The sequence below is a fragment of the Rhipicephalus sanguineus genome, chromosome 10 (genome assembly GCF_013339695.2).
Source record: "Rhipicephalus sanguineus isolate Rsan-2018 chromosome 10, BIME_Rsan_1.4, whole genome shotgun sequence".
NCBI lineage: Eukaryota > Metazoa > Arthropoda > Arachnida > Ixodida > Ixodidae > Rhipicephalus > Rhipicephalus sanguineus.
Window position 1 is genome coordinate 18314121 of NC_051185.1, and position 19820 is coordinate 18333940.

Sequence of the window (19820 nt, forward strand, 5' to 3'; positions counted from 1 at the left end):
ACAGCTAACGCCATTTTCTTTGGAGAGGAGAGTATGTAGTGTTGTTTCCGTTAGTATTTTAGTTGCATAAAGGGGCTCTGGAACACTTTTCAAACTTCGCAATATTATTGACTAGACAATACTATCACAAACATGTAGAATGGTAGAATCTTAATCGTTGGTAGAATCTTAACATAACAAACACGGATATAATCATATTATCTAATGCAATTAGGCATCCAGTACAATATATATACATCTCATTGATACCGGTACACAACAAATGCATGCGTATATAAAATACTACAACGAAAGTATTTTCGTATTGGATACTATTTCATTGTAATGACATGACTGTACGGTTCCTGTACTTGCAAATGGAAGTCTATCGTATTGTCCTAAACAAGTGGTGTTATTCTCTTGGAGCTTTTTGAAATTAGCAACACTTATTTTGTGTATTCTTTCAGATAATTAGAACCGATGTTCATAGGTCAGACCTTGTGAGAAATTACATAGAAGGTGTATGCCTGGCAGATTCAAAAGCCGAGAACTTGTGTAACCAATAGAGCAAATGGCGCTACCTGGCAGGAAAGAATGATACCACTGTGGTGTTACCATGTTCTCGAAGATAACGTAGAGCACTGAAAGGTATGTGACACAATCTTAACGTCATGTTGAAATGAACGCCTGACACATTTAGGGTTGAAGCACTGCAGGCATCTTTCAGCTTCACATAGCTGAACTTCAAGCATAGTTCCAATGACAAAAATGACTATAAGGTAGGCATGAGGGCATGTTAAGGGCACCGCTTTGACTGCAGACCACTCTATTTATACGAGGCGCATTAACCCTTTCCGTGCCACACTGGTATCCGGAGACCCAAAATGGCTAGATTTCATTATTGGCCTTGCCCCTGCTTTCACTGCCCAACTGGATGGTTGGCAGTACTGCCAACCATCCAGTTGGGCAGTGAAAGCAGGAGCAAGGCCAAGTATACTGCCAACCACAGAGCATGACAAAGCACCGAGATGAAGCCAGCTGGTACGTGGCTGTGTGACAGTGCATAAAAAGGTAAAGTTCTGTCGACAAGATGAGCTGGTCCGTGGCCATTTTTACCAGGAATGCACGGATGAGAGCACAGCTCGTCTGTGGCACGGGAGAGGTTAAAGAACCCTGCATTCGAAAAAGAGTGGAGTGAAGATGCCCTTTTATGCTATGCACACTCCATGCCTTTCGTGAGCTGTGTTGCAGGGCACCCCTTAATTGATGCGGAACATTCAGACAGCAGTAATATCAAACAGCAAAGGCAGAGGCACAAGTGTGTGTGTGAGTGTTCGTGTCATTTCAGCTGTGGCATTTCACCGGTGATGACTGTACAGATAAGTGCACCATCTTTGGCCTGTGCTCGTCTCGTACGTACATCTGGAATGACTGAGCTTCAGCTTGCATCTACATCGACAACAAGGGTCAAACTACCCTCAACTTACCGCTATTCGACAGCAAGGCCAACGTGAAGGCTGCATATGTACAGTAGCACTCAATATGAGTTGCAACACGGTGGCCGCGGTTGACGGGAACCCCAAGCCTATACTGTCACATAGGCAAAGGTGAAATTGGTTTTGAAGTACCAGTAGTCGAAACAGTGTTTGCGTCACTGATTGTTTTGATGTCGCCGCCATCGTGCAGTGTTGGCGATGCTATGACCACGGGCAGCAGGTTGCAACTCGTACTGGGCGCGAGTGTACTTTCCCACGAATCTAACTAAGCCCCACCATTTGCGGACGTGACCCCAGTGCATGTGAGAATATTCCTAAAATTTGCTTTCGCTTTGAATTGCGTAACTAGGTAGTTGTGGCACAGACGGTCACGTGATGCACTCCGAGCTGCACCACTCGGCATCGTCGATGCGCGGACTGGACGGCGGCGTGCAAAACTCGACGGAGCCGCAGGTGCTCACGCTGGACTGCGACTGGACCCAGACAGGTGGACGGGGTGGAACCTTGGGGGGTGGGGTTTCAACGAGGGGTGTCACAAAGTTGGTGACCGCGACGTCGTTCTGATGAGGCTCCCCCTCGGGGTCGTGATGGGTCACGTCAAGAGGGGGTGGGGCCTCGGTGTCGACGGGAGACGTGTCTGAGGCCTTTGAGGGTGGACACGTCGACGTGCCCTCTGGAGGCGGGGTCTCTGCCTGAGGAGGAGACGAGGAAAATTCCGGAGGCGGAGAAGACGAAGAGCCGTGGGGCGGACTGAGCAGCTCCGAGGAACACGGTGGTGGCGGACAGGGCTTCTTGAGCACCAGCGGTGCCTGGCTGGGACTCATTGGCGGCCGCCGCTTGGCCCGAACGCCGCGCGGCAACAGGCCTCTGCAGCGAAACAGGGGCATGCAACATGCACGTTCACAATCCCCTACACAGGCCCTGATAGGTTAAGCACGAAGAATTGCAACAATGTGGACCTCAGCATTAGGGGGGGGATTAAGCCACCTTTTATGCATGTTCGTGTATGTGTTTGTATGTGTGCGTGTATACACATGCAAAATTGAAAAATTTTGGGGGTAGGGGGGGAGCAGTTGAACCCCAATGCCCCCCTAGATAGGCCAGTGCTCAGCACTGCTAGTAATGTAAACATACTCTAGAAGTTATTTCCCACAACTTGCTTCACTTTTGCTCTTTTGTTTTTGTAATTGTACCGAACTAGGGTCCCATTGCAGTTTTGTACTTCGAGACTCTCGTCTGTATTTCTTACGCTGTAATGTTACTAACACAAATTGAAGTGATTGATTAAATGATATGATGCAGAGAAAGAAAGAAATGAGATAGGCTTACGCTTTTTCACTGTCAGAAGACTCTCCACCGTCGCACGAAGATACCGATATAGATCGCGATGTTTTGAGTTTTCTGAAAAGAGCAACGCAAGCATCGGGCACCCTTCATGTAATTTCTGTTCTTCACCAATCATTACCCCAATTTTAACTGTGGATTTGCGAATTCACATAAGCCGTTGGCATACCCTTTATGACGATAGAACCTTTGAACATCTCGCAGGAGGTGTTTGGCAGTTGAGCTCAGGTTGGTCCTTAGGATGGGCTGAAATGAAGTCATTGCACAATGCACACAAATGCTCACACATTAACACCACGCATTGCACACGCGATACAACGGGAACACGGAATATAAACATTGAACTCGAACTTGCTTGACAGTCAACAGGTGTTAATCCTGCAATCCCAAGCACAGTTGTACGTAAAGGAAGATTATAACAACCTGTTTACCTTTATCCCTGGCTATAAAAATACATTCGTACAATAAAAGCAAATTGGGGACAGACCTTTCTTAGTGCAGTAAGTAGTCATTCATTAATAGGCTTGCCGAAAACGTCGATGCAGCATATAAAAACTGCCAGTATGGCTTCGAGTTAGATTTCCTCGACTTAAATCAAAATGTTTAATTTGGCATTAGCATAAACAGGACGCTGGGAATTACAGGGTAACTCAAAAAGGACTTGGATATTTGTCTGAAATGATGATATAAAAAAGCGAGTGGCTGGCGCTCATACAGTCACTAGCAATGTGAGAAATTAAAAAAAAAAGACCGCTATACATGCAAACAGGACATCAGACTAAATACACAGCTCCTATACACACGACAGGTTGTCAGACAACACAGTGAGCTATGAGTTTGCTTTCTCAAGTTGTCCAAAGCCACTATTAGTTTGGCCAATCAAAGTGCATCCCTTCATGTCTGTCTGCAGTGCTCTGACACTACCACACTTGGTTCGTTCAACAAACGCAACACACTAGTACGTGGCATTGGTGACATGCACTTTTTGTTTCCTTACTGTCTTTGTCATGGTGCTCTTCACAGTTGACCGGACATCCAGCTGTAAACGGATGTCGGATGACTTCCTTTAGTCATGAAAAACGTTTCTAATATATCTGATTTCATGTTGAGATGTCATCTTTTTTCTCGAACATTCATACGCACTTAATCCAATTAGGAAAATTCACTATATATGAGCAGCACTGTGCTCCATTCCATAAATAGCAGGCAACGCCATGACGGCAGGAGAAATTTCTCACCTCGTTCACTTTAGCGACTAAAAAACTGTACGTCACGCTTGAAAGACAGGTGGAGGTACATATCGTGTAAGGTTAACGTCAATTATTGTACTTTCATGTCACATATTACACATGTATTACATAAGGGGCCTGGCAGATCCTAACCTAATCACGATCAAATGAACGAAGAAAGGTTTATAGCGTGGCTTGCTGAGTAGGAAATCAAAAAGGCAGTTTCTCAGTTTTTCCGAGAGCAGCATAACAGTGTCTAGCAGATACGGTGGAACGCAAAAACAATGTCCCAGTACTCACAGGCACGGTGTGAGTAGTGAGCTCGCGTAGGTCGATATTGCGAAAGAAATCCAGCGTGGCAACCTACAAAAGAATGAAGAGTCTCAATTGTCAATTCTTATAAATAAGTTCGGGTGTTTTACATGCCAAAACCAAGACATGGTTATGAGGCACCCCATTGTGGGGGACTTGGGATTAATTTCAACCACCCACTGTTCTTGAACGTGCGTGTAAATCTAAGTACTACACGGGTGTTTTAGCATTTTTTTTAAATTGCAACATAGACTTGCCCTTAAGGCATAGTAATATTTTGTTTGTATATGCGTATAAATGTGCGCCGTTAGGCCAGTGTTGTGTATAAAGTGAAGCAGTGTCTTGTGGAATCTGTTCAACCACATCAAAACGTGGCGGCCGTGGCCGGGAATCAAACCCCCTGCCCTCGTGTATAGCGGTGCAAAGCCACAGCTGCTGAGCTGCCAGAGTGGCTGGGAGTGCTCGATTCACGCTTCAACATAACGCAAGCGTCTTGGATCGTTGGTCTATCTTGGACACAACACAAGACAGATGCTATGCTTTGGGTACAGTCTTGGAAATCGTGGGAAATCCATCCCACAGAATCTTCATGACTTCTACAGTGTGTTTTGTTGTATAATATCCAACGCAATATCAATGTATATTCCTGCATATGTTACTGCAACATTTTTTTTTTCCTTGTTCTCCATTTCCCTCTCTCTCTCTATATATATATATATTGTGGGGTTTTGCGGCTGCATCTAGCCCTGAACCCTTTAGATATGAGGCCAAGACCCAAAGAAATACATCTTTACTGGTCCAAGCCTTGGCCGCAACTGCCCGCTGCCAGCGGCTGCCGCGTGACACGAGCGCACATGCGATCGTCATTTTCTTCTACGCGCTCACAGCCGCCGAGCGCCCCCATAATATACACACACACACACACACACACACACACACACACACACACACACACACACACACACACACACACACACACACACACACACACACACACACACCCCTTCCTCTTGTTTTCAAATTACTGTACAAGTCTTAAACATTTTTTTTGTATTACCCCCCTCACGCAATGCCTCTAGGGGCCTGTAAGGCACTTTTAAATAAAGTAAAATACAATGTGAAAAGCTATAAAACAAGTCTGGCAATGCTAACTTGCATGCAGTCTTCATTTACGCATAGTGTTCACCAAAACAAATGCATCGCACAAAACGTGCCACACGAAACAATTTCCCCACATTTTTTTTTAAGGACGAGTTCTCACAGGTTAGCAAGTCATAAGGTCTTTTTATCCGTACCATTACCGCTCCCTACTGCTCCTGTTTCCACCGTTTAAGCAAAAGTGTCAGATAAGAATCCTCTGTCAATACGTGTTCTTGAGGTTGACATGCATAAGCGTTGTTTTTTCTGTCTGTGTGTTTGGTGCACTTTACTAGCAGTTCTGCATATTTTTAATTTGTTACAAACTGCCGGCCTACTTTGGAGGCCTTAGGCAGGAGTGAGAGCAGAAATAAAGCATAACACGAGCTCAGTAAAATAAAGTAAAACGAATCAGAAGCCACACACACGTCAACATGTAAATGTAAAGCAAAAAGGAATATCATAGTAAAGATCACATGTGAATCAATGAGCTAATTCATAGCATTGTACGTAAATAAAACCAAAACAAAAAGAACATGAAGGAACAGTTTGCCAAGGATGGACATTGGTATTATGTACAAACAAATAAAAGGAACAAATTCTAAGGCAGTCAATGCTAACATCCATGGTATATTAAAACGAGAAAAAAGTGATAACTGGTGGCATACAAGTACGTGACTTAACACACTTCAAGAATGTTGGCGCATACAAAGATCTATTTTTTGTTGTTTGCAGAAACGAATCGATATTTAGACATTTGACGGCATCAGCAGATAAGGCATTCCACTCGGCAATTGTCCGAGGAATGAAAGAGTATATAAAAGTGTTTGTTCTGCACTTCAGCTTAGCCCCCTTTTTTTTGGGTGAAGAGACCAAGTAGAACGGGATATGGCAGGCACAATGAATGCAGATTGATCAACTCTTCAAGTATTGTGATACGGCGAATAAAAGAGTTTTAACCTGTCGTGATAGCGCTTCGTGTCAGTAGTGTTCACCGTTTTGTGACACAGTTCTGACAAACAAACAAGGAAACTTACCTCTTCTAGAGTAGGATAGTGGTGATTTTCGTTCTCAAAGATGAACCTCAAAACCTAGATGTCAAATAGAAGAGGCCAGATTTTAAAAACAAAATTGCAGTACGCGATTAAACATTCATTTGGAGTAGCATGCTAGACATCCCAACTTTGGTCTCTAATTATGGGACCAACAAGCATTAAAGCAGCAGTAACTACCCCCTTAACAGCAAGCAAAAAAAAAAAGAAGAAGAAGAAGATAGTGCCAAAGTGGTTGTTAAGTTTCAAAGGTCCAAGCCATTATTGAAAGTTTGCCTCCAAATGTTACCTTTATAGACAGCCTGAATATTCAACAAGGACGTAAGGCTTGACAGGCATCAGTTCAACATGCATCACAGTTTTCACATATTTCACGCATGAAACAGTTTCGTAGCTACCACCAGACACAACAGATTGGGTGCTGTTGCACTCAATGGTAACTACGAAACCATTATAATCACACAGTTTATCAAATACCCGACAGCAGCTTTAACCTCTTCACTACCGAACAAAGATGTAGACAAGCAAAAAGAAAGGCAGTTTGCAAAATCTTATTTCACATGGTTCCACAAGTGGAAAAGGAAAAAAAACATTACGACAAAACTTTTGTTTTCAAAGGGTAAAAATGGGTGTCCGCAAATGGGGACCTTAGTTGCATATATTGCAAGACCACTGCCGATAAATGCGAATTCTGGCTTTCAGAGCTTCAAATATTTTTTTTTAATGATTCCCAAAGACCAATAGCATAGGTTGTGTTCACACTACTTTATATGCAAACAAAATATTATTAGCAAAACTTTAAAGGGGTGGTGCCATCAAATTTCGAGGCTACAACAAGCCTGTTGTGGGTTTCCTCTGTATGCAACGCCACTCCACACAAAGGGTCGGACACAGCAAACGTTTAGAATATATTTTAATTCCCTTCCAAAGTGTACCTAAACGCCCATTCTCCCGACCGAGACCCATCGCTAGCGCGCCAACACTGACGTAGCTCTGTAGGATGGGCAACGAAAGTTGTAGTGACGTCACACCAGATCTGCTGTAGTGACGTGAGCGACCACCGGACCTCTGTCACCTCCGCAACGTACGTACCGGCTGTAGTGAACTAGAATATATTCTAGTTCACTATAGTACCAGCAAAGCATCGGTTGCTACATCACTCGCCAAGTTTTGATCGCTTCCTGGTAGGGGTGTGCGAATATTCGAAAGTTTCGAATATTCGTCGAATATTACATTCGTAATATTCGTATTCAATTCGAAAATCGTGTATTCGAAAAGTTTCGAATATTCAATAACTTCGAATATTCGAAAAATTCGAATATGCGATTCGATTATCATGCATAAAATAACTCGTCTTCCACATTTCTACAGCGTTCGTATAGCCAAAAACGTTGCCGAGAGGAGCGATACACATCGTAAGTACATGGAGGCACGATATCTGCCTGCGACGAGCGCCCCAATATGTATGATTTATTGTCGGTGCATCTCCGACGTGCAGCGCTGTTGGCGATCACGTAACCGTACATTTTCAATATTATGCGGCCGTAACGTGCCGCACTACCACTCGTTCACTATGCGGGACCACTTCTGAAGAAAGACAGTGGCCCATGTGACTGGTGGCGGACTGTAGGCACCTGCAGATACCCCAGTCTGGCAAAGCTTTGCCCCATGTACCTCCCTATACCAGCCACTTCTGTTCCAAGCGAGCGTGCCTTTTCAGTGGCGGGGGGGGGGGATGTCTCTGTTAGAAGGGAGCGCCTGCTGCCTGATCATGTGGAGCAATTCATATTTCTTCATGATAACATCTAGTCATTACTTTCATTATGACGTGATATTTGCTTGCGTTGTGATGTGCATTGTGCTAGCCTGGACATTGTGTTCTGGAGAAAGCAGTGTATGTTTTGTTGCCAGTCAGGCTGTTAATGTTTTTTTTCAAATAGCTACATGGTAAATAAAATATTGTTACTGTGGAGGCATTTTTCCTTTGATATTCGATATTCGATTCGATATTCGAAGGTGAATATTCGTATTCAATTCGTATTCGAAAAATTTGATATTTGCACACCCCTACTTCCTGGTTAAGTGCGTCACAGCCTTGTGTGGTCACGTGACCAAGCTCTTACACTTCTACGTCACTGCCCAACCTCAGCGCCCAGAAACTGAAACCGAAAGTTGTCCACATCAAAAGGCGATATTAAATTATTTAGCGAGAATACATGAATCTTGGTGCGTGTATCATGCTTCCTGGAGCTATAGAAAACGCTTACAGCAAAGAACGCGCAAGCCACAAAGTTGGTGGCACCACCCCTTTAAGCAGGCATAAGCAGCTGCGTGCTGCACGATCTACCCACCGCCATTTTGTTTTGTTTGCACACCAACTACTAATGTTGAGTTCTGCTGCTTGCACTTGGAATATGGGTAAAGGACACTCTGGGCAACAAAGGCACGAGTTTTCAATGACACTGAGCAGTTTACTGTTGTGTAATTTGCTGAAGAGTTCGTGTCCACAAATGTAGACACAGATAGCGAAGAGGTTAAGGAACGCTAGGCAGTTTCACGAAAAAAAGAAAAGAGTTTTGACTATAAACAAACTGAGCTTGACAGCAGAGTCTAAAAAGCGTGACATGGCAAAGCGGTTGCACGAACCTGATACACCTCGGGGCAGTGCTCAACATCGGCATAGTTTTTGTCCGTAGGCTTTGTTGTGGACATTTCGTAACCGGCAGCCATTTCAAACAGAGCATGACCTGGTTTTTGAAAGTGCGCAAAAAATACATTTGAGGAAGAGCATGCCATATCCTTTTCTTTTTTTGCTTAGTCATAAAATGTTAGTCAGTACCCTTTTCAACTCCTTTCCACAGAAAGCGTAAATTTTGGATGGTAAAGGATTTAAGTTTGCTAGGTGAGTGTGTATACAAAGTGGTGGGGAGCACTTACTACTAAGTAGTCTGTGCACTATATTGAGCTCATTGGATTCTATGTCATCATGTGTTCCCCTAAACTCGTTCCTCTATGTTACAGTGCGATTATCCAAGACAGTTCGGGTTTCTTGCTTTCTATGCTAGAAACTGCTTCGCTGATTGGTGCCGGCTCCTCATACATACACGTACTATATAGTAGTGCTACATAACATTTGAAGACAACAGTGGCCAGCAAATTGAAGACATTAACACGCTTTTCATTATGTGTGCTGGCTTCCACTTTCACCATTAATTGCTATCTCAAATTCGTAAGCTTACCATGTGAACAGTTTCACACCTAATTTAATTGCTCGAAAAAATATCACACTTGAACCTTGGTACAATCAACACGAGTGCATAGAATTACTGCATGTAACGCAGTAAAACGTGACTGGCCATTCCTTAATTCAGTGTGACCTCTACTACAGCAAGAAAATTTCCCAAAAATGCATGATGTGACATGGTATCAGTTATAAGGAAGCAAGCCTTGTTTGCACATGGCCTGTTTCGTTCCTGCAATTGCTGCGACCACCGCACGTGAGTGCGTCCTGATGGCATGCACACAGCACTCCTGTTTGCTCTTTTTTTAAGCAAGAGAAATAGCATCACATTCAGTCTTATTACTACACAATGTCGGCACATGTTGCTTCATGTCATGATTCATCACTCACTTACTCACTCACTCACTCACACAATGAATGAATGAGTGAATGAATGACTGAATGAATAAATAAATAAATAAATCAATCAACCAATTTACTTGGCATTTATTAGACTATCAGCAACAGCATTAGCTCTTGTGATAATGCTACTGACAGGTTCTACGTTTTGAAATCAACATTAAGTACCAAATTTAAACGTCTTTTAATTGAGTCCCGACCTTCGTGTACTTTTTAAATGTCATCCCAACAGATATGACAAGTGCGTGAAAGAACTTTAATGTCGTTTAAGAGAATGTGTCTGCACATTTTTAGTGATTCATGAAAGTGACTACTAGTAATGCAACACTCACCAAAGCAGACAGCGTCGACGACCTCCTTGTCTTCGCAAATGCGCTTGCGGATGAACGCCGAGACCCTGGGCACATAGCCCAGCAGGACGTTCTCCAAGCCTGTCAGCCTGAAAAGCACAGGGTAAGAATCAACAATAAATGTTGGGGTTTTACGTCCTAAAAAAAAAAACTCACAGGGTCCCTTATGCATTCATTTAAGACGAGTTGAAGGCAAAAGCGATCTTATTTTTCCTCTCAGCCGATGTATTGATGCTGCCCCACTACCCTTCGAAAGCTTTCTGCACCTAATGTCATTTCGCACTGCCTCCAAGATTGGAGGCACCTCAGCTGGTTTTGCATTGCCTCCATGTTCAGAGCACCTTTGACCAAGCTATGATGCAATGTGATGACGTCATCATGTGTCGTTACGTCACGTCACGCTATGTCACAAATTTTGGCAATCTGCGATGTCACTGTGATGTTATATGGGGACATCATCTTGTGAAAATAATTTTTTGCATCACCCATCCCCGATGCCGTGGGATGTGAGACGCCACCAACGCGGGATGCTGACAGTCAAATTTTGTGTTTGATGAGGCATCTACGTCTTTCGCCTTAATAACAATATGATTATGAGAGACGCCACAGTGGAGCGCTCTGGTAATTTCGACCACCTGGGGTTTTAATGTGCACCTAAATCTAAGCACACGGGCTTCTAGCATTTTTGCCTCCATCGAAATGCAGCCACGGTGGCCGGGATTCGTTTCTGCAACCTTTGGGCAAGTAGTCGAACACTATAACCACTAGACCACTGTGGCAGATGGGTAAGAATCAACATGTGTCACGCCGTCGTGTCTCCCAAATAAAGTTCAACCTTAGTAGGACAATGGGTTCAATAAAACATCAGATAGAATGGTCACATGCAAGACCGAAAGCACAACCCAGAAGGCTTGAAGTCGACAACAGTGTTTTAATGTAAAATTTATGTTCAACCTTGCCCTGAAGTCGTCGCATGGTACACAAGTGTTACACACTTTCACAACAGTATAAAATGTTACTAGTATACTAACCAACAACAACCCTGCTCATTCCCCCCCTCCCCTTCCGTGCACTTGAATGTACAGTACTCACGGATTGAAGCATGACATCATTTTTTTTAGTATAACAACTGCTATGAGCAATTGCTCGAGATAACCACTTCATGCCGCTGCAAATCTAGCCGCTAGAGGTAATTCTGGCTCTGATGTAACTGTTTGAGTCCAAATTGCACCAATACAACACGAAGTGTAGATACTGGAAACAAAGATACGTGAATTACCTAGCCCTAAATATTCGTGTTTCAATCTGTGAGTACTGTACAACCACCTAAGCTGTGGCATACCACGCGATCATTTCACATCTATGAACGTACACAGTTCAGTTGTTCTTGTTGGGTTGTATGTGTATGTGTGCGGGCATTAGGGCTGTTGTGGTCAGTATAATGTCTGGTTGTGTCAACACGTAATGCTTACTTACTATGCCACAACATCCAGGCAAGATTGCGTATGACATTCAGCTGGCTACTAAATATTCTTTATTTTAGCGTGCATTGGGGCTAGTTGAAATAATATGCGCGTTGTTATGCCAGGGCTCCCAACCCAAACTTCCTTGCTTCGACAAGGAATTCAAGCTGGTAAAACGTCTGACGCAACCAGCGTCAACACCCGCTGATGCAACGAAGCGGGAGTCTTACGCAATCCCCGGCAACTCCGGCGATGAGGCTGACGCAACCAGTGTCAACACCAGCTGATGCAACGAGGCGGGAGCCTTACGCAATCCCCGGCAACTCCGGCGCTGCGCCTGACGCAACCGACGGAAATCTCTCCCGCAACGTGCGGCAAGCCCTCCTCCCCGCGGATCCGGTTCGAGCCAGCGACCAACGGCGGTTCCTGATTGGAGGCTTCGCGCTCCTGGCTGATGCAAGCGATCGCCCAGGGCTATAAAAGAACCAAGCTGCGGAAGACAGCGAGACAGCGAACGAAGAAATCCCGGGTCGTCGTCGCACCGCTGTGCGAGCCCAATAAGCTGTCGGCCCCAGCGCCGAATATGTAACGCCTCTGTTTATATGTATATAAATTTGTCTTCACTCACCGTCGCCTTGATCGCTCCGTCTATCAGCTCTGCGCAGAAGCAGTCGCAAGCTGAGACACCCGTTTCCCAACAGCGTACTTAAAGAACAATGCTGCAAATTAAAAACAGACACAGGGACGAAACTGCATTGACAAAGTACTTCATTTGTGTAGTTTTGTCTCTGTGTCTGTATCTACTTGGCAGCGCTGCTTTTTGAGTACAAGTAAATATTAAGGCGAAAGCCTTAGACGCCTCATCAAACGCGAAAAGAGACCGTCGGCGCAGGTGGCGTCCACACGAGTGATGCAAAAGAATCATGTGATGATGTCACCCTGTGACGTCATCGTGACATCGCAGGTAATCAAGTTTGTCACGTCATCGTCACGTCACATCACATGCCATTGTCGTTTGATCAAAGGTGGGCCGGCCATGGAGGCACTGCAAAACCACGTGATGTGCAGAAAGCTCCCAATTTCTTCGATACCGGAAGCAGTGCAAAACCATGTTGGGTGTGGAAAGCTTTGGGGTGGGATCAATACGATTGACTGAGAATAAAAAGAAGATGGCATCCGTCTTCCAGTGGTCTTAGGAAAATGCACGAGGCACCGTGTGACTTCTTATGTTGTTCTACAACACTACTTGACGGGACTCAGTGCATCTTGCTTGCATATCAACCAAACTTTCGTTAGCTTCAAAGTGCACTAAACCCAGGATATCCCCCGACTTTCGGTGACAGACAAATTTTTTCGCAGTGCTAGCCATATGATACAATGCTTATGCATTACACTGGCAGATGGAGTGGCAGTGCATACCTGGCCACGCCATTCTGGAGGATGACATTGCCCAGGTGAAGGTTGTAGAATGCCGGGAAGTCCTTCTCGTGTAGGAAGAGCAGGCCCTCAACAATCTGCTTGGCCAGTCGCTGCACCTGGTCCTGTGGGAGGCCCGTCCCTTGCGGACGGTACTTCTCCTGCCAGTCCTCGTTGTACTTGCTCTGCACATGGGCAGGGGGTAGTATCGGTCGATGCGCGGTCCACAGTCTAGATGGCGCTGCCTTCTCAAATGCATGCAGGTGCTCTCGCATCACCTACCACGCGACCCTTAGAAGCTTGGCATATCTGTTACATCTCTGAAGAGACATGTTTCTAAAGAGTGACCCTTTGATTATTCCTTAATGTGCACAATCAAAGTGACACTATACTAGGTTACAACCTAAGAGACAAACTTAAGCTCCGCCCAAAGAACTGCGGGGCACCTGCCTTTCACCTGTGAACGACAGTCCTAGCTGGCTTCCGCTTGAACCGTAAGTACTTTCTCTGAGCTAATGCAAATACTATGCATATTAAGAGTTAAAGGTTCGTCGTTACTACATAATACATTAGGTTTGCTGGAGCAGTGATGTCAGAATCGCCGGCGAAATTTACCTAGACGTTCAGGTTTCCAACCTAAAACCAGTAACACAAACGATTGTCTGTATTGGAAAGCCAACTATCTGAAACACTCGAGAACCGCTTGGCATCACAAAAATGAGTAAGCGCTATTGGATGAAGGGTGTATGCAAATTCTCTGTGGGAGGGACAGCTATGGCTGTGGGCGGAGCTGACATCGTTTTTTAGGTTGTAACAATGTGTAAAGTGAAACACTGCATCAGTTTAGACACTAATAAACAATTCCCAACCTTAAACTAACAAAGGCCACACGCAAATGTGGCAGCAGCGCCACTTTTGAATGAAGGCAAGATCAGGGACACCCCTTCATCCCCACCCTTTACATTGGTGGAGAGAAGGGAGGGCCCCGCGGCCTTCTAGAGTACATTCAATTTTGTGCTGAATACCTCACAAATTTGTCCAGAGTTTATATAACACTGTAACAGCATTTACAGATGTGCCACACTGATTGACTACCTCAGCTGGGACTTGAGTACCTCAGCTGACATTTTTCCTAGACCATTTCTAAGCAACTTTTCCCGGCGATCGAGAATGTGCAAAACTGCGCTCACGTGGTATATGAGATCTTTGAGTGATCCAACGTCGTTCAGTGGAGACACCACCACCACGTGCGGGCGTTCAGCCAACACCTGCAAGTTCGAAGGCTTTGCATGTCGGGCTGGAATTGAAATTTCTAGCATGTGCTGCTTTCACGTCCGTTGGCAAACGTTAGATCAAAGAAAGTGAGCAATGAGCGATCGTCGCCTAAAGTGATATGTACGAAAAAAAGCCCACAATGAACCAAAATGAATTTGTGTGCCAGATTTTATTGCACATTAGAAGCCAGAGTAGCATGAGGACATATAAAGTGGACCTGTGAACCATATGCAGTATCGCATTATGCTAAAGACACGCTCTCCAGGCAGACTTCCCCTCCTTTCCTTCACTGAAATATCCACTCCCTCTCTTTCAAAACGTGGCACACCAGGTGTTTTGCATTCTTCCCCCACAAGACTATGGTCAACTCAGTTGGTAACAGACTCCACTACCTAATGGTTAACAGCGTAACACTACCACCTTAGCATCAGAACTATTTTTGACTGTTTGAATGAGAAACGACCACTGTTTTATCATCATAAATCTGCTAATTTTGATTTCTCGTGCATCAAGCAAATTACGCTTGACATTTGTAAATGCGAGATACTAACTTGCTAATACTTTGAATACTTGTGCAATATCATTATATTCTCTATCTTCTTTCTTTACCGATGTTACACTCAAACACCGATATAGCAAACACGGATATAACGAATTATCGGTTATAACGAAGTAAATGAAGAATTGTCTTGTCATAGATACAGTGTTACAAATAAATGTTTATAACAAATTTTTGGATATACAGAAGTTATTCTCGTGGCAGATGTGACTGTTATAATGAGGCCTGAGTGTAGATCTATTTGCACACTCAAAATAATATATATTTTTATGGTTTATAATTTCACTGATTAGTATGTAATATGTAATTGTGTCTGTGCTGCCGTGAAACCTGGTAATGGGGGCAGCGGGCTCATCAAGCTGTCAAAAGACAGCTTTTATTTGCTGCTGTTTCGGAAATTTGTCAAATCACATGTTCAAGGTACCTTGATGTCGATGTCGAGCACCGGGTGTACGTAAGGGTGCTGGAGGTCCAGGAAGATCTCCTGCAAGCCCGGTCGCACCTGACAGGGCGAGTGGCGCAGTGGACACGCGTCCGGCAGCGCCGTCACCGTCAGCAGGCGCTCGGTGCGCGTCGCGCTGTCCCGCACCACGAACCAGTGCCGGTCCATGCGACTGCCTGCGCGGCAGAAGCGTCGCAACTTCCTTTTACAATGAGTTACAGTTGTCGAGTGCTGCATGCTCTATAATACCGGCAGTGTTGCATATTCTATGCTTCTACTAGGGGGACCTACTGCCGCCTAAGCTCTGCTGGTAGATCATTGCACGTGTAACGTGAAGGTTTCAGCCAGCAAGTTGTTTCTTCGTCCATTTTCATTTCCCCTTTATATCACAATTACTGCACATCAATTAAAAACTACGAATAAAGCCCCCCTGTACCTTCTTTAGAATTCACTATCTATTGGCATCATGTGACTGTGTCTAACAAGAAACGGGTGCATCAATTTATTTCTTTTTTTTGTGACTGAAACAATTGCAACTTTTCCAAACATCAGCCCCTACAACCTCCATCTCTTCAAATTTTAAGCACACCACACATCTTCCGGTTCCTCCTTGATACGCGCAGACACCTTCAAATGTTGCACATTCTTTGTTTACATCTGTTCAGGTTGCAAGGATAGTTTCAGCGTAAATGGCTACGAAGCACTGATTAGGAGAATACTACACTTATCCCTTCTTGACTTGCCATTTGCCAACAACAACACGCATTGCAAAATGAAAATATGAAAATCAAGTAAACACATGTGGTAGAAAGAAGATATTCTGTTCATTGAGGCTGCAGTTGTTGCTCTGAACATACCGCAGCTTGTGTACTGTTATTTTTCATGAATATGGATTTAATATGGAAATTTAAAACACCATCCTTAGTACACTCCGACTGAACAAGCTGGTACACAAAGAACAGAAAAAGTTTCTCGTTACGATGGTTAAACTTATTGTTTGTGCAGAACTCACCTATGTTGCAAAGCTGGTAACGCAGGAAGTACCTTGTTGAGCCCCGAAGGTAGTACTGGCAATTGATCAGGGCCTCATCTGGGAAAGCATAAATTCACTCACTTTTCCAAGCGCTGCACCTCAAAACAGGCACAGATAAGTCTACTAATGTCAGAGATGGCAAACACACTATTTAGAGGCATTTCGGATTGAGTTTATTTCTAACCATGTGAGCAATGATTTCAGCTCAGCAAACATACGAAGGTGCAAGTTGGACACTGTCAGGCGACTAGAGCAGTGGCCACATTTTCAGTCAGACAGATCAAAGCTAGGAGCAAGTATTGCTTAAATACTGTGTTGCCTCCAAGTATTTCCCGTAACTGCGTGGCTGGGCGCAAGATGTTATCAGATGTGGTGTTTCCGAAAAAAAAAAGAAAGAATTATTATGAAGCCTGCATCGAGATCTCAAGATGTAGCAGCTTTCGCAACCTACACAGTGATCGATTAGCTAAGAAGCACCCCACCTCAACAGAGAAAAGATTGGCATTTGTCAAAAAGGCTGTGTACCACAAAATTTTGTTGCAAACTATACACTATGCAAAGGTAAAGTCCATATTGAGAAACAACTTTACTGTCCCCATCTTGTACATTGCTTAACATTACGGCATTAATAAAGATTAGATTACTGAACAACATGCGTCACTCTGACGAAGTTCCGTTCTAGATTGAAGCAGTGAAAACAAAAGAGAAGAAGTTAGAAGGACACAACAAGTTGTCGACTTTGCTACTCTGACAAAGAATTGATCTAAAAGACGTCCCTAATGGTGTCCTTACTGCATTGAGAGTGTTTCGGTGCATGACTTTTAATTGAACTGATCTAATGAAGTATTTCAATGTCCTCAAGGACTTCATTATAAGGACTGTAATTGAAAAAGCTTTAGTAAAGCTTATGAAACCTTCGAGCAACATTTCTGCTCGGTCAGCAAATTACCTTTCATTCTGCTATGAAGTACGGGGACATTTGTTCTAACACTTTCTGCCCTCACATTCTTTGACGATAGGCTCTGCTAAGAAAGCACATCAAATTCTTTGAAATTCCTTTTCTAAATGTATAAAAAGCTAAAAATGATAGCCCACTACACCTGCAACAAATGCCATCATAAAGGTAAGGGTCAAGTTTTCACGCACGGTATTACACATAGATGACCCTCATATGTCATTACTATGTGATATCCAAATGAAAGCACAAGTTCAGGAGAAGATGAAAGCTTGAAAAGATGCAAAATCCTTAAATGAGAGGGCAGGGGGTCTGTTGGAGCCAACATTTCGACAAGTGGTCTTGTCTTCTTCAAGGCAGAAACTCTTGCGCGCTCAAGCATAACAGACGATCCTAAAGTAATATCAAATGTTCTCAGACATTCTGGCACAGTTTGCGCAAGGCAGCAGCTACAAGTAACATAACATAAAACACACAAAGAAAGGAGCGCGTGTTACAATACGATATGTGTTGCAAACAAGATAAGTAAGCGATTAATTACAAAAGCTGATAACTAAACTATACTAGTTCCACAACAGCTGCTTCGTTACTGCCTGTTATTTAATGATAAGCACTTACTGCGATCAATATCACCACGTAGTTTCCGGCTCAGTTCGAGCCGATCTGAGATGAAGCTGCTTTCGTTGTCGAGAGCCAGGTACTCGTGTCGAGGATATCTGCGTACCAGAACAATGAATTTTGAGAGAGGTATAGTCATTACATTATGCACTCACCAATGTTCCTTCATTATGATGGCAATTGTGCTAACAAATCGTTCATCTGCTCGTTAATCGTTCATCTGCTCAGGTAATAGTACTGTACTTTAAACGACATTAGCATATAAATTTTGTTAACTGGTACACTGGAGAGCGTTTACCTACTTAAATTCACCCGGCAAGCTGGTCATTTATTTGCTCAGCTTAAAATTTTTTCCTATTGATAAAAGACCATGAGAATCCTGATATTTAACTTAAACTATAGTGTGGAACATTTTTTGTGCAAATGTTCACCCACCTGCATCGTAGTATTGCCCAAATTGCTATGGCAGCTAGTGCCATCACAGCAAATATCGCTAGAAGAATTACCTAGGAGAAGGAAGGAAAGGGAAAAGAGAGAAAGAGATTGCATGCATATTTTATAGGTTCGCAGTTCACAGGAAGCAACAACCAGCAGTTTAACTGAAAAAGATATGGCGTATAGGACCTCAGATACTACAAGTTATATGTAGCTTCGTTTCGGACTTAAGCACGTTCAGAGAGCGGGCATCAGTTGCGTGCAACAGGTACACAGCAGGGTCGCGCGAGAGTGCGAGACTCAACGCATTGAAAAAAAAAAGGGGCCGAAACCGGCCTGCATTTTGACACACTGTATAGCTAACACGGGTACGTTTTACTGCACACAACTATCTTCTGCGAACGATGCTTCTTCTTCTTCTTTTTCTTTTTTTTTCACCAAGCGCAGCCGGTCAGAACTGCGTGTTACACTTAGCTGCGCGTGACCACAGTGGCTACACATTTCGACTCCGCGAAGTGGGACTATCTCGTTCGAAGAAACGCTTTCAAAAACACGTTCACTATACGAGCACACATTTCGCAATTTCGCGAGCGAATCGTTGGGCGGTTAAACAATTCAACTGTTCTCGAAACAGCTACATTACAATGTGCGAGTGCCGTGCACTAAGCGCGCGCCGAGGTGCCCAAAGTCGTGGTGCCAATAGCGAATTCGCTCCGCTTACCCAGTAGTACTCCCTGGCGAAGTCGTCCCACTTAAACGTCATGCTGAGAACTTAGTAAACGCTGGGCTAAAATGCCGCCGAAGGCAACGGCCAACTGCGAACGGTTAAAGCCAAGCAAAACGAAACTCAGAAGAGGCGTTTGCTGGAGGAAGCGGTGGGAGGGGGGATTTGTCGCACTAGCCGTCCTCCATAACTATCGGACGCCGAGGCGAAGTAATTTGAGTCCTACACTGGGAGAAATGCATCTAGAGACTGCTGAGCGAGTCATCTTTGACTACAACTTAGACATTTAAGAGAAAAGCGCCTCATCGCGCAAGCACCGCACACGGGCGCACACTTGTTTTCAAAGCGGCGTCGCGGTATC

At 44.1% G+C, this 19820-nt stretch overlaps 1 protein-coding gene across 3 annotated transcripts; it reads right to left on the bottom strand.

The window, feature by feature from the left end:
• Nucleotides 1-1795: 1795 nt before the first annotated feature.
• LOC119407167 (slowpoke-binding protein) lies at nucleotides 1796-19820 on the bottom strand. 3 transcript variants are annotated; one of them, XM_037674038.2, is made up of 15 exons: nucleotides 19457-19820; nucleotides 18736-18806; nucleotides 18301-18398; nucleotides 16707-16784; nucleotides 15677-15870; nucleotides 14609-14686; nucleotides 13422-13603; nucleotides 10522-10628; nucleotides 9196-9296; nucleotides 6535-6588; nucleotides 4349-4411; nucleotides 3817-3858; nucleotides 2989-3065; nucleotides 2805-2876; nucleotides 1796-2342 (listed from the first exon to the last, which is right to left on the bottom strand). In XM_037674038.2, exons 1-15 carry the CDS (start codon nucleotides 19496-19498, stop codon nucleotides 1844-1846), a joined length of 1758 nt encoding a protein of 585 aa, XP_037529966.1. In that variant the 5' UTR covers nucleotides 19499-19820; the 3' UTR covers nucleotides 1796-1843. The 3 variants fall into 3 exon arrangements, with proteins under 3 accessions (XP_037529966.1, XP_037529969.1, XP_037529967.1); XM_037674041.2 differs by lacking the exon at nucleotides 18736-18806; XM_037674039.2 differs by lacking the exon at nucleotides 3817-3858.

Excerpts from the sequence above, each read along its gene's own strand:
- LOC119407167 (XM_037674038.2), bottom strand. The coding sequence starts at position 19,498 with ATGACGTTTAAGTGGGACGACTTCGCCAGGGAGTACTACTGG. Across the intron at positions 16,785-18,300 it reads ACGTGGTGATATTGATCGCA|ATGAGGCCCTGATCAATTGC; the intron begins GTAAGTGCTTAT and ends ATGCTTTCCCAG. Across the intron at positions 10,629-13,421 it reads CTCCAGAATGGCGTGGCCAG|GCTGACAGGCTTGGAGAACG; the intron begins GTATGCACTGCC and ends TGTGCTTTTCAG.